Raw genomic sequence first — 18,812 nt, 5'->3', positions numbered from 1 at the left:
ACACAACTTGAATAATTACTTTGATTTTAATGCCGGCACCAGATCCAGGCCAGTGGTGAGTCAGATACAAACGCACCTACAATTAAAATTAATTTCGGTGGCCATGGCAAGTGCGTAAATTGTAAAAACCACTATCACATTATTTTTTCTGGTTTCCCTTTTTTCCCGACGCGTTCGTTTCGTTTGGCGCTCAAAAAAGCGCACCCGAAATGGTCATCGGGCCGCAAGGAAAAATCAGGCAACAAAACCCCAAAACGTAAAACGTAAATTAAGCCAATAACGGGGCAATCGGGCCGGGCATCGGAGCGATTCAGGAATCAGGCCCTGGCCAAAGGACTCGTGAAAGGGAATGAACCGTGTGCGAGTATGTGGCGGCGGGGGGCAGCCGGTTGGGCGCATGATCAATGAAGCTCCGCGCTTCGGCAGGTGCACGGAAAGAAAAGGGTAAGGAGAATGTAAATATCGCTCTCCACTTAAATTATCATTTGATAAAGGATAAAAAATGTATAGCTCCTCTATGGTTAGATCTCGTTATAAGCAATTTTTGTATTTGTGTGTTGAATATCCGCTGATCTGGCAACTCTGTAATGTTAAGTACCGATGTTAATCGCAGCCAACTTCATGTTTTTCTGACGTTAAAACCCACGCTTGTAAATCGCTTTACTTGCGAGTAAGAATAAAGTAATAAAATATGAAGCAGCGTGTTAGCTTCTATTACTATATTTGCGATTTGAAAATTTGAATAATTTTAAAAGCAATAACCCAAAAGGAAGATATGAAATCTTCTGCCAAGATTAAATGTGCTCTATATTTACACACCAAAATAATATTTTAAATTAGATAAAGACTATATTAATTAAACAAAACTAATGCCAACGTTAGAACTGAATTTATCGGAATCCATGTGTTTAACCAAAGTCGTTTCTCACTGTAGTGCACTGCATTCCCCAGCCAGTTGATGTCCTGTTGCCTGCTTCCGCACATCCGCACATCCTCGCAGACGCCACACAACCACCACACTCGCCCCACCGCCCCCTCCTCGGATGCATTGTGTGCTTCATGTCCTTGGGCCCCGACGCACGCTAACGACTTCAATGAGTTTTGCATGATGACGACGACAACGACGACAACGTGGTGCAGCCTTCTGATGGGCGCCCATAATTCTCCCCACATCCACATGCACGCCCTGTCCGCACCCACATGGCCATCCTGCTCCTTCATCACCACTCTCGTTACTGTGTCGCACTCGCTCCGACTGGGTGTATCTGTGTGTTGGTCAATTGAGCCACAGTTGAACTGCAAACAATTTTGGAAACCCCTTTGATACACTCGCCGAAAATCTGTGCGTATCAAATTAAATTGAATTTCAACCACAATAAGCAGCACGGGTGGGGAAGCGGAGGGGGGGGGGGGTCTGATTGCGAGGATACCGGCTGGCATTTGCAAGTGGCTTATAATTACATTAGTTGCAGACCAATTGAGCCTCAATTTGGCCGCCCGATGCTCCTGGCTGTGACCTGTGTGCATCATTAGCTTATCATTCAGCGTGGCATGCCGAATCGGAACGAGCCACCGGTTATATATGGCCACTGTTGTGTGAACCAGAAGATAAAAACCATTAATTTGGAGCCAGGATTTTACCAAAGTGTCGAGTATATTTCAATAGAAATATCTGTTTCGGGTAAGCACTTAAACATTAAATTCCTTCTTTCCAAATTGCCGAGAACTTTGCCTGTTTAATTGTCCGGTAACGGTAGTTGAAGGGATTAAAAAGTTTGGAGTGCACAGGGCAACTCTATAAACGGACCACATATACGCAATTCCCCCTCCACCCGAGTGGCGATGTTATTGTTTCGCCTGTGTTCGCTTTCTATCATTGTTTAATTAAACCTGAAGCGTACAACATGCGGTACCTGCGGGCGATCTAGACATAGAACAAATAGGAGCCGCAGTCCTCGCCACGCCTCACCGCCCACCCAAAGTTGGGTCTGTTGAATTTCCATCACTCCCGTCACCAGCCCACCCGACTCGCTCGTTCGTTTGTTGTCGTTGGGGTTTTCATTATGAATTTTAATCCTCATATCGCATTCGCACTTTCGGTTGCAGGAGCTCCAGGACCAGGGCCGGAATCGAACCCGGACCCGGACACGGAATCGACATCGGAGAAGGGGCTCAGACCCGTAGCCGGACATTAAGCGCTACAAAATTGCAGTGGCCATAATAACTGACCGACAACAATAACAAGAAATGCAACAATGCGGGAAAGGGGCAGGGGAAGGGGCAGGGGCAGGGGCATTGTATTAAACAAACAACAACAAGCGCGTGAAACAACAACGCAACAATAACACGGGCGGAGATGGCCCCAAACAAGGCCTGAACCCGTACTCATCCCGACTCCGGCAGTCCCATAACGACGGACAATTGCAAATGACTTTATCAATTCATGTCGATTTCGGGTACACGCAGTTCAGTTCAGATGTCGTCGGTCGGACGAAGAGGGGGGATGGTGTTCGGGGTCCATGAGTCCATGAAGTGGACATTGTCTGCACAAAAAGCCAATGCATGCGCCACGGGCCTCCGCTCCCCAATCACTTACAACAAAAAGTTGTAAGCAGACAAAGCCAGTGGATGATGGGTTTGTGTTCGCCCGCCTCGATTGTCCGGGTTTAGTGGCATGAAATGCGGTGGTACATTGAATTTGTCGGGGGCCGGCGGGGAGTGAATCTTTAACCCCTTATCAGAGGTTGTGATTAGGACTCCTTCATTTCCATCTTGTCTAAAACCAATCAGGCCGCAAATACCCAACTAACGGTCGCTTTTCATCTTAAGGTAATCTGGACCCCCTCCTCGTGAGTAACTCATTTACGTGGCCATGTTTTCCGCTCCTTACCTTTTTGTCCGGACCAACCGTAATCCATTTATGCCGTTTACCTTGATTTGCGGTGGAGAGACCGTAGAAAATTATCTTTGATTCGATTCGGCCCTGGCCTGTGTCAATAGGAAGTGATTAATAGGGCGTGCCAAGTCCTGGCCCGTCCTTGCTTAATTTCGACTAATTTTCAGCGCACGCTTTAATACAATATTTATGGGCTCGTGCTGGTTCATCCTAGAGAGATGGGGCTGCACTACCACAGCCATCGAGGAGTCAAGTGCGGGTGGGGGTTAAAGGACCCTGAATGGACCCTGCCTGAATGACGGCTGAGTGATGGCTGGATGGAGGGCGGGCTCCTGTTCGCTGTTTACTTAGCACTTGACGGTAATAGAAATCAATATTTTCTAAATAAAAGCGAGGTCTCTCCGGCGAGGTCGTGGCTTGCTGCTGTCTCGTAATTTATTTTTCCACACTCACAATTCTCAATTAGAGCAGAGCGGGGTGCACTGCTCAGTTCATTTTCCGATTGTTTGTTAGGCAAATACTTCAGAATTGAGAATACCCGAGTACGGCAACGAGCATCCGACCTCTGCAGAGGTCCTCCCAATCCCAATCCCAAGCCCACTACCTCTACCACTACCATCTGCACTTCCACTACCCATCCTGTCGCTCTCTTTGGCTGCCACTGCGAGTTCGTTAGGTGATTTGGTTATGCAACAACATCATTAAATCACCAATTACTTTAGTCAACAGAGGAATAAACCGAATTTCCTTATACACAAGCCGAGTCCCGGCAGCGTCGAGTGGGCGGAATGAGGAGTACGGGAGCGGAAAAGGAAGAGGTGAGCAGGACCAGAGGAGCTACAATGGATCCAAATTGAATGTGAATGGCGAGTAAATTGATTGCGAGGGCATGGAGCTAGCTTTCAGGGTTTAAACTACTACAGCTTGGCGATTAATTATTGGAAAGTGCACGTATTTACGTCCTTTTGAGCACCCGTTTCGGCGGCGATTCGATAATACCCCATCAAAGTTACCTTCGATCAACTTCTCGGTGGACCCTCGGCATAATGGAGTCCATTTCCCTTTGAAATGTTCACGCTCTCCGTGATGCATATTCTTATTCGGTATGTGTCAATTTTCATTAGCCCGGATCGGCATCCGGTTCCGAATCCGGATCCGGATTGCGCCCGCCCGCCCACGACCATCCATGCAATTTTGATGGCCGAAGGGGAAGTAAAGTACTTACGTTGCCAGTTGCTCGATGCCAAGCGAGTGCAACACTGTGGGCAGACTCGGCAGTGAGTGGCACGTTGTCAGCTTCTTCTGGCGTGGATAGTAGAGTGTCAGCACCGTGCAGCTTTCTTCCTTCATGGTAAGTCCACCTGTGCGAGAGGAGGGAGAATCGGGAGTCAGTCGAAATGCATAAGAAATGCAGCTGTGAAAAACAAAAGCGGGCTTTCCCCGAGCCCAAGCCATCCCGAGAAGAATGCAAGGAGTGTCACCGAGAGGGGCGACATTTCCTGGCTGGCCGGCCAGGTAGGACTCCTCCTGCTCCTCCTCCTGCGGCTCAAGCTGGCTTGGCTGGCTCGAAACAAAGGACGAAATTAAGCGGCCGATGCAGTTGGCAGCCCAGTAAAACAGCCAAGGCGCCTTCATAATAATATTGCAAAATGGAGACAGCTTGGATGCTGATGGCTCGGAACAGAGGCGTCGCCCATTTGCTGCCTGCTTTATTTGAGTTTCGTTTCAGTTGGGCACTCGCCTCACTGACTCGCTCACTGTCTACGGATCTATCTTGTTCTGTGCCATTCTGAACGGTGCAACATCGTTACGTTTGTCTATTAAGACTCGGCGTGTCTCTATTGAGAGTTGTCACCCGTCTAGCAAGTCCCACTCCCCATTCGTCGTCTGCTGAATTGTGTAGATTGTGTTTGAATTTGTGCAAGCAAGCAAGAAAGTCAAATTTACGTTAGGTGCTGTTTTTTTACCACTCGCAGGGAAAATAATGGGCTGCAGTGAAGTGAATAGTATTTGCGACACTGTCAAGAGCTTTGTAAGTCTGAAGCATATTTTAATTTATAAATATTTTGAGACACAACAAAATTGTAATTATCAACTAAATTTTAAGTGGTTTAAATTTATACTAAACAAATTCCTTTGAAATTAAAGTAACATTACTTATATTTGCTTGCAAACTCAAATCTTCTTCTTCTCGCGCCCTTCTATGCGCTTCTCATTGAATTGAGTTCCTATTGCCTCGCTATGCACTTCTCCATCCTTCAAAATCAGTTCTCTCCATTATCGTTGTCTGTTGTGTCAGCTTCACATTTTGCCATCTTCCACTATTCCAATCTCATTAATAACAACCTCTATCCAGACTCCACCGAGCCATTGTACCGCATTGTCCATTTCGTTGGAGTCCTGAGCAGCTGTCACAACAGGAGCAGGAGCAGGACCAGGACAACACGGCACCCACTGTAACACCTGCCTGCCACCCCGCCCGTGTGCTAAGTGAAATGTTTCACTGTCTTGGTTTATGTATTTTGCAGTGACGTGGCTGCTCTGTCTTCGCCGGCGGGATCCACTGCTCCTCCGCCTCCGCAAAAGTGTGGCCGGCGCCTTTGTCTTGGGCCTTCGTGTGCAACGGTTCGCCCTGGTATCCGTCTCCCCAGACCGCGCCTGTCGCATATCGTTTGGCTGATTTAAATGTGTCATAACGACGATTGCTCGCCGTTGCCACTGCCTGTTTACACAACCCCCCTCACTTTCTACTCCCACCGCCTGTTTACGCCCCAGCGCCATCGGCAATTTCATAGAACATTTTCGCTCACGACAATGTTGGCTTCGTCCTCGCCTTCCACAATTTACTGGATTTTTTGCAATCTTTATGGCTGTTTGGGTCGGGTGCGCTTTCTTCTGTGCAGCCCTATGTACATATACCCATGTATATGTACTCCGCGAGCACTTACCCAGGGTAATTGCCTTTCGTGACGAACTGTCATAAATGCATTCGGCGATGAGTCTATCCCCGGGCATGGAATGCACCGATTGTGGCAAACGTCGAAAGTCCTGATAGGCAACATCTATATTGCTGTCGTGTGCAATTGGCGGCAGCTCCTCGGTTTGTCGTATCTGCAAATGGGGTTAGGAGCAGAAGTTAGCTCATTAGCATGGCATTTTAAGCACACTACCCAAGCACATCCCGTGGATATGGAAGCCCAGGGGCACTCACCTGGCGCAGCTTGACCTCCTTGCCGATCTGGTGGGTGCGCATCATCACCGCGAATATGTTGATGCCCTGCTGGGGGAAGGCGTAGCCGGTGCAGTCCTCGATGCACTGGCCCTCGGAAACGACCCGCTTCTGGCCCGGCGGGATGATGTGTCGCCAGTTGGGGTCCATGCCTGCGAAGAGAGCGAAATTCGGATGAGTTCAGTTCGGTTCCAAAACGTTTCAGTGCTTTTAATTAACGGTTCGACGGAGGGGTTCGAGTGAGGAGCTCGGCTAAAAGCTGTCGTGGTTAGCAGGAGTCCCAGTAAGCACGGAATGTGAAAACCCCAACCTCGTTATCATCGCTCATCATGTCTCTCCGCCGCCCACAACCATCCGCCTGCACTCGACACTCTATTTAACTTTGAACGCTGATTTTTTAATTCGATTTGTCGCAGAACGTGTAATTACATTTTAATTGCTGCTTTTGATGTTTTAACAACTTTGTCAATGCAGTCGCAGAGAGCAACCCCCGACCAGCCCACACATCAATTAGGGACTTCCATCTTTTCAAGAAATTCCTCGCAAATCAAATTTTGAATTTTTCAATTCTGGGGAACGCGACTTTGTTGCCCCTATGTTGGCTCAATTAGTTAAATGTTGCGGAATATTGTTCATACACAGGACCGACTGCCCGGGGCCCTGCCCCGATGTTCCCCCACACTCAATTAGGGCCGCGTGTCGCCTGCCATGCTGAAAAAATATTTGAAATTCATGTGCTACATATAAATTTGGGGCTCCTTCTCCTGGCTGTTTGGCATTTCAATTGTTGTGCGTGGGGGCCGGCGGGAGGGGTTATAGTATGCCAATCAAAATACTCGCGGGAAATACTTGGCATTGCTGGAGGAGCCCATTTCTGAATTCAGCCGGCAATTGATTTCCATTTTTGTGTTTCGCGTTGCTCTCTTACACTGTTTCGCCTCGTAAATCTGGGCTTAAATGTTGTTTAAACCCTTTATCCTTACAACTCGATTACAACAATATTTTGCCAGCTTAAACTTTAAACGTTGAAAACAAGATCACCGAAGCACTACTGCGCTACTTAAGAGATTTCCGCTCCGCGATTGATCAATTTCGATATCTGGGAAGCCAATTAAGGTACGAAATCATTTTATTATTGAATCTGTCAATTCTAGATTAGTTTCCAATTGCATTAATTATTTTTTCATGGCATTTCCCATTTATTTTTACAACTTTTTGCCGCAGGTGCCCCACACCATTTCCCTGACCTACTTTCTTTCTACTCCTTTTTCCCGATCTGGCTCATCCGCTTTAATCCCATTGAACCTGCGTAAAAATATTAACTTTAAAACCTTTTGCATAAAATATCCATTTGGCCGCCGTTGTGTTTTCCTTTTTCCAATTTAACAACCTCAACGGACGGAATATTACGTAATGAATTGAATTTTACACCCGCTGCTGGCGCAGTTGGGAATGTCGGCTTTATGCTTATAACCGTAACTATATGCACCCATCTGTATAGGGGAATATATGTAAATTTGCTTTGCATATTTGTTGGCGAGATTATTTCTATTAATTTTCATAGTCGCCACCGAATGGGATTTTGGCTTTGTCATGTAGCAGGGAATCAATTTTCAATTACCAAAAATTGTTTAACTATGTCGTGCTGGCTTTAAAAAGTTTTCACCAAGTTCGGCCCCTGGCTCTATTTTTGGTCATTTTACAAAGTGTCACGCGAGCGAAATCAATCAATCTCCCATGCGAGAGGGGGGCTTTATGGTACTAAAATTCTCTATCATCAATTTAATTGAAAATTACGATTCACGCGAGCTGCCCCACCGATGAGCCCTCGTTTAAGAAGTTTTACGGTCTTCTGGAACACTTTGACGAGAGACGGCAAAGTTTTGCGCCGTCCTTTAATTGATTTCCATTAACTTTCAATTCGATCAGTCCATTTGAATATTATCAAAGCGCACAGAGAGCTCTCGCTGTGAAATGGCTGGCCATCGGAGCTTCGAATGCGTTCGGATTCATTTCATTTCGATTCATTTCGAATCCCCCTGTCCTCTCTGCAAATTTCCATTCATTAAATCAAAATTCAATATTGGCCATGCGGAGCATGACGAAATTTGCTGGCATGGCCAAAAGGGGCGGACGGGAGTGGCTCTATTTCTATTTGATTTGGCCCAAAGCGCGGCGGACAAGCTCGCTGGCAATTCATAACTACACATATTTCGCAAATCGATATTTAACGCTGCCATCCAGTTGGCGGGGGATTCGGCAGTTGCATGTTGACAGCCAGCACACGGCAAATGGCAGAATGCAAAAATGTCCGATTGCAACTTTTCTAATTATTTTAAATGGCAATTTGTGTCAAAGCGTCAGCTCACTCACTTGTGTCCCAAAAAGAGGGACTCCGCCTGGCAGGCGAAACAATTTGATTAGCGTCCATGGGAGACACAGATATCAGCAATATATTTGGATATTTCGGCGCCAAAACTGCTGACTGAAACTTGGCCCCGAAATCAAATTTGGCAAAAACATTTTTGGGTCAGATAAATTCTGTGGCAAAACTTTAAGCGATTATTTTTGTTAGATTTCAGTCCATTTGAATGTATTGTAATGCGTTTTAAGGGGACTTTAAAGGCATTCCTGATAGGATTTGTGCTTCAATATTCATGAGGGCGTTTTTTTCATGCCCAGAATACACATAGCACTGACTGTATTTAATTGTTAATGAACTGCTGAATAAGTGTGGAGTCCGTATCATAACTTTCCACTCCTGCCAACCTCTGATCAGTGGATGCTCGCTCACTTTTCGATAAGCTTTGAGCTGCAGATTACATTCCCCGAGCAGGCTTAACATGTCCCAACCTCATTTGTTCCGCCCCATCCTCCGGCTCCCATCTCCAAGGTGCCATAAAAATTCGCCAAGCCGCAACATTAATCACAGATTCGCTGCATACACCAGGGCGCTATATCAATAACCAATTAAATTGAAATTAAATTTTGCCACAGCAAGCGGGAGGGTCGGAATCAGACCGGAAACGTAGCAATTTCGCAGCTACTTATGCGTGTGGGGCCCGGGAGCTTTGGCTTTGGCCCGGGCTCCCCTCCACTTCCCGATTCCTTGCGCTCGGTAATTCAATTTATAGCAAACCAGGAGAAAATTGTAGTCAACATTTTATTTTTCGCTGTGGCTCTCCTCATTTTTTATTTATTGACTGGCTCCTGCGAATGTGTTCGTGTGCGTGGTATGCGTTAAATTCCAATCAAATATTTCAATGGCAATGCCGTCTGCCGTCCCTAAAGCCCACCGAATCGGATCTCGTCCTCCCGCCCGAATCGGCCCCGGATTATGCCGACATTTTCCTCTGTTTTCGGCTTTTCCAAATTGTATTTTTCTATCAAGATGTATTAATCCACTTCTCTTTCTGTTTTTCGCCGTGCTTCGGTGTTCTACTCCGGAAGTTTTGGCAACACCTACTCAAAAAGATGGGAGAAGTGTAAGTAGACGAAGTTCCACCAACAGACCACGTCCACGCGCCCCACTCTCCCCCATCCACCTTCTTATTTAGCGCTTTGGCCATGTCTCCCTGTGCGGTTGGGGAAAAGTTATATTGGTTTGCGTGACTCTCAACAAAAGTGAAACAGCAATCGCAACAACAACAGCAGGGACAGGCCGGTGGGAGGTCCTTCGAGCCCCCACAACCTCCCGAAAATGCCAAAAACAAACAGAAGAAACAGCCCAGCACGGCCAGCGGGAAAAATAGAAATAAATTCTAAAGTGAAATTAGTATTTTAGTTATCCTCTGCCTGCTCACGAACCACACAATGAACAATGAATATAAAAATTGAGTACCTAAAGAATTTTCAGGTGGTTCATTCGGGTCGTGGCTGGATATGGATGGGTGGTGCAGCGGAGTGAGGCCGAGAAGTACTCAAAAAGCGCTTAGGGATCGGGTGGGAAATTTCGAGGGGGGCACAAGGTGCTTGTAAATTGCTGTTTTGCGGGTTTTTCCAATCGAGAGTCGGTTGGTGAGTCAAAAGTATTCGCCGGTGGATAAGCTAGAAAATATGATAATTGAAGAGAAGAGCGATGGAATCTTGGGGGAGATGGGAAGTCATCTCCCTGTTACGCAGATTGGCTGATAAATAGTGTTCGGGAAATCAAAATGGCTATGCTTAAAGTAATAAAGTACTCTTGATGAAGCATTATACAAAAAAGCACGAGTATTTTATTTACACTGGCAGTTATTTTGATCTTATAATTTTTTGGGTTCTTAAAACTTATTTAGAAAAGTAATATATCCCAACTCAGTTAATAGTTCATCCATTTATGATATAATTATGTTATTTCTGATCAACTATAATAGGTTCGTTTTTTTCGAAGTGAAAGATTATTATATATTTCAAAGCTTCAAAATTACCGTAATAACTCCAGGAGAAGCCCTCGCTGCAACTATCCACAATGAACTGTTACTGGCAGCACCTAACCTTTTGCTTTTTGAATTATTTAGTTGCTTGGCTAGAAAGTTTCAGCTTTCCGCTTTTGTTTCGACTGCAGACACATGCCAAGTGTTCGAGTTGTTTGATTTGGATGCGTGTGTCTATGACCGGCGAACGCCGAATTTAAAATTAAAATCTATTTGTGAGCAATTTGGAGCGGCTGAAAAAAGCTGAAGAGCTGGCCATTGTCTGACAGGCATGGCGTATTGGAACTGTGACGATATAAACTTTCGTGGTGGATGAAAGGTAGTTAAATTGCTGTCTGGGTGCTCCTTCCACGACTTATCTCCTTTGTTTGTTGTTCTGGCTGTTGTTGCAGACAACCCAGGGACTGCACATGGATACAAACACCCACTCTCGAGCGCAACTAAACCGCATTTGGACAAGCCGGGCAAAGTCATAAGCTTTTGTTTTACTAGCCCCACCAATGCGGTTAGACCTGCCATTCCACACCCGTCCGTGGCCGCTCGTCCACTCGGCAATCTCATAAATTGCATGACATGAGTTGCATATACACATATAGAAAGTCCTGTCGCATAAAATATACAAAAGGGCAGCAGCTGTTCCCCCCCACTGGGCTTATATGTGCGCTCGTATCTAGATATATGCATACGGGGGAGGTTTTGGGAGGGGGAGGGAGGACTGTACTTACCGATTGACAGTATGCCAGCATCGTTGGGTCGCAGGACGTGCGTAAAGTAGATTTTCAAACCCGAATTATCCGCCATTTGTCTGGCGTGCAATTGGGCAAAGTCGGGCTTCAAATTGTTGTAATGGGTCTCCATTAAGTAATATTTCGCCTGTCGCGACTCGATCGGGTAGCCGGCCTCATGTGGATACGTAAAGCCCTGCGAAGAGAAAGGCCAAAAAATGACAGCAAACAGCGGAAAAGGACACAAAAGACGGTTCGGGTCGGGATGGGTGGTTTTGGGTTGGTATGGATTGGGGGAATGTGTTGAGTGTTTGTTTTTATACTCGCCATGAGTATATATAAGTGGGGGCTGGGCGAGCGGAAGTGGATGCCATGGCCATGTGCAATTTAAATGCAGCCATCGGAGGGCCCTTGCCCTCCGTCCAGCTCGCACCCCGCATTCCCAGCTCGTCCATTGCCATTCAATTGCATTGCCGAGCGCCCCTGGCGGACAGCAGCCATAACATGCCACTGCATTATGGCGCTCTTCTGATGAAATTATGAAAACCCTGCCCTGAGTCGTCGAGCTGCTCAGAAAAACAAAAACATGGGCCTTGGCGGAGAGGTCAGGGGCCAATGGGGCCAAGGTATTTATTTTTCGGAATACTCTGTGGGGAATGGAAGCGTGCATTCTCGGAGCAATCGAGTTGAAGGACTCACGTTTCAGGGATCTCTCCTGGATTTAAATATGATTTTATAATAATGAGTTATCTACTTGCTTCATCAGGTATGTTTTACGTGTGAGATGTGTATCACGAAAGTGGGATTATAATCAGTACGGATCTTTCTTTACTTCGAGGAAGTGAAGAAACTATAAACATTTCAGATTTGTCAAAAGCAAGTGGGAATCTTAAGATCCGAATTAATAACTTTTATTAAAAATAAAATTGTAAATTCTGATGTATTTCAATTTTTTTGGCTCTGTAACCTTAGCTAAAAATAAGTTTTTGTTGGAAATAACATAGTAAACTTGGTTTTATGAGCTCTGGAGATTAAAATCCTTTTACACGTGATATAGGGTAGTCGAGTGTTCGTGTAGGCCGTGTGGCATGGCTTCTGCGGCGCCTTTTTTCGTGTTGAAAGGAAGCATTTGCGAAGGTTAAATTAATATTGCATGGTTATGGTTATGACGAAAATGTCTGGGGGTATCGGGGTTCGGGCATCGGGATTTCGGGGCAAGGGCTATCGGGGTTTCGGGGTTTGGGGGCCGGAGATTGTGATTCCGTTCTCGGATGCTTGTGCTTACCTCGCTGCCGCGCGACCAGGAGGCCACGATGGCGTTGCACGCCAGCGGAATGGAGCGGGCTCCGAGGCACTGGCGGCCCTGCTCGCGTGCCATCTCCTCCAGCTCCGCGTGGGCTCCCTGGCACTCGTGCAGCGTTATGTGCTGCAAGTAGTGCACGCTGGACGATGAATCATAAATCGGCTCGTACTGCCAGCCATGAAAAGAAAATGAACCGGGAGGGCGAGAGACAACGGTTAGTGAGATGATGTGCATTGTGGGAAAGATAGGGCGCGCGAGACGGGGATAAATTTTTAATATTTCAATTTGGTTATGCCGGGGCCGGGAGACAACGACAGCTCAGAATGCAGAATACGGCGGGCAGAGTGCAGGGACACGCCTGCCAGACAAAAGCGGAATGCCAGAACGATTCACTGCACTTGGCCTTAATTATGCATTGTATTTAATATCGTTTAGTCCTGCACCCCGGCGGAAATATTTAAAGGAAGTTCCGACTCTAGCATATCCTTATATTTTATAAATAAGTAGTAATTCCTTGACTAAGAAAAATTAACATTATATCAGCAACATATAGACAATGTATGGGTAAGATAACCGAATTGCAAACTAAAAATATCCTTCGATATAAGCTTTTCAGATACTCTTTAAATATATGGTTAATTTACTACACTAAGGAGGTTAGTTCATATGGGTAAATGTATTCTTCTAAAATCCAATATTACTAAATTTTACTTTAAAGAAATGTTGCTTTGAAAGAAGAAAAATGTTTTTAAGAATTCAGAGGTAATTATTTAGCAAAATGACAAATACAATTGATTAAAAAAGATATAATATGTTCATAGGTAATCTGTAATCTGCAAAATCCGAATAAATTGCAACTAGTTATGAGCCGTTAATGGCCTAAGTAAACGCCAGGTTAAGCGGTAGCGCGGGCCTTGGATCGAATTCCCTTACCCGGATCAGGTGGTGCTTGCGATTGATGTCCTCCAGCTTGAACATCTTGCACCAGAAGAGCGGCAGGTCGCCGGAGGGCAGCTCCACGTCCTCGTTGCGCAGCTCGAGGACTCGCACGCGCTCGTCGTGCGTGGGCGAGGGCATCGGCAGCTGGGCGCGCTGCATCAGGACCATGGGGCGGTAGGGGCGGAAGGCGCGGGCCGGATCCGGAAGGGTGCCAGGACGCACCGAGCCGTGCGGCGGATCCTGGGCGTGGTACATGTACAGCAGGCGCATCGTGTCGTTCTGCAAAGGAAGAGCGGATAATGGCGGGTTGAAAAATGAGAAATGTGTAAAAAATTAGTTGCCAGAGGTGGTCAAGGTGGGGTCGTCGAAATGGCGTCATAATGGCGTTGCAACAACCCAGCAACAGCGGCAATAATGTCCTTGCTGACGTGTACACGGATGCACTGTCTGGCTGGGAATGCCCCTCGTGGACCGGAAGCCCCACCCCTCCCCCTTCTTTATTCTGGACAAGCTTCGCCTGCTAAATGAAGTACACACTCGCAAAAAAAGCAGGGAGTGCAAGTTGGGTAGCCGGCAACAACAGGGCAGGAAGGAAGCAAGGATGTTTGCCTGTGGGCAGAGCTGGCAGGAGGTTGCAGGAGGGGGCCAGGTGGATGGGATGTTTGGTCAGCTGCAGTCGGAAGCTGGAGTTGGGCATTGTCGATGGCGGGTTAATGGTGCAAATTGCAGCGAACGGGAAACGTTGCCGCACTTCACCCGGAACGGAGGAGAGGAGGTGCCCCGCGAGGTGCTTGGATTCCTTCACTGTGGCCACTATTCCGAGATCCTCTGGTGCCCTCCGAGTGACCGCGTTTCATTTATTTAATTCCCATTTAACAAATTAATTCGGTGCACTTATGGCCAGCCACCGTTGCCGAATTTCACTGGCAGGACAGACAGTTCTTGAGCATTTGGCTGAAATACACTCTCCAGCTGCCCCCTGAGCAATTTCCAGTCCGCAATGGCATCTTTGGGCAACCAATTTACACTTCAAGTGGGTGCCCCAAACATTCGTCTAGCTCAACGAATTTTCCCATTTCCCCGAGGCTTTCCGGGGGAATCCCCGAGAGCTCTCTCTCTGGCCCCCGTATTATGCAAGCTCCGTACTGCATGTGTTTTTCATTTCCCACGTAGTTTTAATTGGTAAACCCGAAAATTAAAGCAGTCATTAAAGAATCACGGCCTGCTCTATGGGTCCTCTGACGCCCCAGCTCCTCCCGACTCACCTCTGACCCCGGCACCCCCCGAACTCTCGTTTGTGGACTGCCATGGCCTCGGGGCTTTTGGAAGCCAACAGTCAGCTGTCATTGTGTGCACGTCATGTCCACGTGTGTGTGCAGCGACACAGCAGAAACAACAATAACAACACATGTAGCACTCCGTGTGTGAGTGTGGTGCAGTGAAAAAAGAACGAACGTCGGGGGCATCCATTTGAATTCATTGTGGCAAAGTGCCCATTGTAGCTGTTAAGTGGAACTGTAGAGTACCATGTTCGACAATTGACGGCCCAGGACGAGCCGAGCAGAGCAGAGCCGAGCAGGGCAGGACTAGTGGGGCCAGGTCCTTGTTTCTACTTGTTCATTTTGCCAGCAACGAGGAGACAATACTTTAATTAACAATTCCCTTTCCCCACCGCCGATCCCACTGCCGAACGGGCGGAGTGTGTAAAAAACCTGTACAAATGAGTCGGTTGTCCTGGTTGTCCTGGTCGTCCTGGCAAACACTGCGGGCGGTAGCAAACGCCGCGCACTAACCGCCCGGCAATCGCCAGTAACAACAACCCACAATAACAGCAGCACAGCAGCAGTGCAACAAAAACTGCTGGCCAGTTTTAAAACATTTGGCCAGGCGACAGGACCAAGGAAGGGGAGGAAGGGGTCCCCAGCACAAAAGTCATTAACGCCGAGGCTACCGAGGCTGACTGGGCCTGGACGTGGCCCAGATGTAAAAACATGACCACTGTGGCAAAAAACTCAACGGTCAGTCCCCGGCAACAAAGAAAAAAGAGGCCGTCGCCGGTCATCGCCGCCTCCGGACTCTGGAGTGACCTGTAAATTGTTTAATTTGCGAGCTGAAAGGGATTTGGATTGCAAAAGGCGGCAAAACAATGGCGACCATTGATGAGAGTTCATCAAAGTGCCACCTACGGTTGGATGGTCAAAGGGGAAATTTAAACTGTAATTACTCAGTATCTAGGAAACTAGTTCCGCTCAAAGGAAAAGGATCTCTGGGTTCGAATTGAGTGTTTGTACCCAGAACCTAACGATTTATGGGTTATGTCTATGATATTAAAACTACTTTTCAGACAGTCTATTTATGTTTTTTGAAAGATTTCTAATTTTTCATGCTTGGGAAGTCAGGTGAAACTGGAAAACCATAGTTAAAACATATAACATTCCTAGTGCAAAGTGCAATTTTTTATGTTTAGCAAGGCTGATGAAACAATGACACAGTTAAGAGAAAAAACCCTACACATCGAATTAATAATTTATGACTAGGGCTTGCTAAATTAAAGCTCTCAAAGTTTCTGGCTCCAGGCCGAACATGGGGATTATAGCAGAGCAAATTGGCTTTGAAGATTTTCGGAACCCACCTTCTCGCACCCCACAACCCATACAACCCTTCCTCGTGCTGGGCATCCCAGTAGGTACGACCAAGTGTGAAAAAGTGTGCACCGAACTATGCACACGCACGACAAGGATGACGAGGAAGAGTCCGGAAAGTCCGGAAGAGCCGGAAAGAGCCGGCCGTAGCCAGTGGAACAACAACTGCGGGGCGAAAACTAAAATGAAATGAAAAGCTTCAGCAAGGATTACAACCAAAAATTAATGAAAGCAAACTGGCTGCGGTCATTTGCCGTGGTCAACGGTCGGCCAAGGCTTAATTGCCAAAGACGATGACGATGTTGTGGGAAAGGTGGGTTGGGCGGGCAGTGAGTGTGGTCAAGAATACAGGTTACACTTTAGTGACTGCTGCAGGGCCAGAAGGACTCGAGGACTCGGGGCCCCGAGGACTCGAGGCTAATTGTGAATGCGGCGGGACTGGAGCTCGGACTTGGACGACTCATTAGAGTGGCTTTGGTTACGGCCCAAAAAACCTGCGAGGGTTGCAGGACTCAGCACACACACAAAGACACAGCCTCGAACGGAACGGAACGGAGCGGAACGCTCGGCTGAGCCCGGCTGCCTGGTTAAGTGCACTCCAAAGGTCATTTAACCTCTGACTGGGCAGGTTTGCACTGGGGGTGGTTTCGGCCCCCCGTCGATGATCCAGGGGGTCGAAAAGTCGTTGCGACTTTTTGGCCCAGTTCACATTCAATTAAGCCTTGTTAACAATGCTGCAGATGTGGACAGACCGAGTTCAATGGGGACATATTAAGAAGATAATGTTAAGCATAAATGGGCATACGAATTTTAAGCAAATTTGATATTCGCCTGGTGAATTTATTAAATATAATGTTACTTTAAGAGTAAGAGCGAGTCAGCAATATTCGAAACTCTCCGAAAAGATGTCGATCATTTCAAAGTGATACTAAATTTCATTCAAATATTTATCATATCATATACATATTTGTCTCTGTCTAGGGATAAACTAAACGCAGAGTGTCCCGTTTTACTGGAAGACTGTTAGGTAGATGGTAGGAACGAACCCTGCATTTTAAAACATTAGTATCAGATGGCTGGTCTAAATCTTTTTTATTGTTCTGTACTATCTACAGAGTACCGTTCTCAAGTGCTGCTTAACGCTTTTCAAACTTTCCGAAACTGCCTTCATCATTGCTTTGGATGGGGCTAAAAGTTCGCTTGCAAATCATTGCAGTTTGTTTCTTACTTTCCTGCCCGCAGCAAACTCTGAACTGCTCACTCGTTGGCATTCGTTCACACATTGCACCTTTAAGAGCCATTTGTAGTAGTTGTTAATGGCATTGTTATCCTGGATGCCATCCCACCGCACTCTTTGTTTTTGCCGACTCTCATTTTGCCGTTTCAACGCGCTGCCATAATGGGCCAATTGTCCTTAAATGCGGAGCGTGTTCCGCTCGCTAAGTTGGCTCAGACTCCGTCCGGCAATGGCCGTGGTAATGGCCCTGGCCCTGGTCCTGGACTTGGCCTGGTCTGGTCGGTCTGGCCCAGTGGTCAAGTCGGAGTCCTTGGCCCGACACCGAAAACTTTGTCTGTGCTGGCCTGTTTAATGTGCACGTAATTGAAATGCATTTACAATTGAATTATAAACAGAGCAAACAAATGCGGCACTGGACTCGCACACATTTACATGAATTCACACTTGAGCGGGGTGGAAATGGGATTGGGAACGGGAATGGGAATGGGAATGGATGTGAAAGTGGGCAACTTGCATTGTGCAAACTTTCTGCAGCAGCTGAGCTCAAAACTCGAGGTCCTTCGCTTTCGTCCTGCACTTCTTTCTCCTCGCTCGGCAATCAAATCAACCGTTCCCCAGAAACCCGTGTCCTTTGCATGTGTGTGCCTGTCCATCTGAGTGCATTAGGGTGGCTCCTACATCATTTTAAAAGACGTCTTTTTGATTGTGTAAGTACAGTTTCAACGAAGATATTTCATACGCAGTGGTATCTGGTCTTATTCAGCTATATATAAAGTAGATTTTCTATGTATGCCTTTCGTTGGCTGGTCCACCCTAGTGGGCAGACAGGTTACCATGGTCACGTCGGCCATTTTTGTGAGTGCCTGTCGAGGGATCTGCTCTTCTTAGCTATTCTACACTTGCCAAAGCCCATTGAATATCAATTTTGCATGTGGGAAATGGCATCGGAAACTTCGATTGCAATCCAGACGTGGCCAACATTTCCTCGATTTCTTCCAGTGTGTGTCGGTGTTTTCTGCAGCTGTAGTGGCATTTATGCCATTCAGTCATCAGTTGGGACTTGTGCAATTTTCGGAACTTTCTGACAGCTGATTTCAATAACTAATAGGCAGAAGTGGTCAGCCCCCTGACCCCTTTGTTGCAGTCTAATTGCCGTGTCAGCCTCTGTGATTGCCTTCGACCGGAGAGAAATCATTGCACATTGTTGACAGCCACCTGGATCGAGCCGGGCCAGGCCCACACTCGTCTTGGGGCGCAGCTGGAGGCCCAGACAGGCGGGATCCTGGCCGGGCAGCCGGGCGGAATAAGAAGTCATCGGACGAATCAAGGCCCGGAATGAATTCCCAGGTCTGTAATCGTTTTTCGGCACTCTCTCCATCTCTGCTAAGTGGCTTAATGATTTTTGTTTCATTAAATTGAGTCGTTT

At 46.9% G+C, this 18,812-nt stretch overlaps 1 protein-coding gene across 1 annotated transcript in view; it reads right to left on the bottom strand.

Annotated features, from left to right (window-relative positions):
* Positions 1–18,812, bottom strand: part of olf413 (DBH like monooxygenase olf413) — a 110,196-nt gene that overhangs the window by 9,583 nt on the left and 81,801 nt on the right. Inside the window, exons 4-9 of the mRNA XM_036815202.3 lie at positions 13,502–13,786; positions 12,551–12,736; positions 11,266–11,461; positions 6,108–6,277; positions 5,845–6,007; positions 4,122–4,257 (exon numbers count right to left, since the gene is read on the bottom strand). Of these exons, the coding sequence (XP_036671097.1) occupies positions 4,122–4,257; positions 5,845–6,007; positions 6,108–6,277; positions 11,266–11,461; positions 12,551–12,736; positions 13,502–13,786 (1,136 nt within the window). The remainder of the gene's footprint in view (positions 1–4,121; positions 4,258–5,844; positions 6,008–6,107; positions 6,278–11,265; positions 11,462–12,550; positions 12,737–13,501; positions 13,787–18,812) is intronic.

This window comes from Drosophila suzukii, chromosome 3, assembly GCF_043229965.1.
Source record: "Drosophila suzukii chromosome 3, CBGP_Dsuzu_IsoJpt1.0, whole genome shotgun sequence".
In the NCBI taxonomy this organism is placed as follows: domain Eukaryota; kingdom Metazoa; phylum Arthropoda; class Insecta; order Diptera; family Drosophilidae; genus Drosophila; species Drosophila suzukii.
This window is presented reverse-complemented; position numbering and strand designations above follow the sequence as displayed.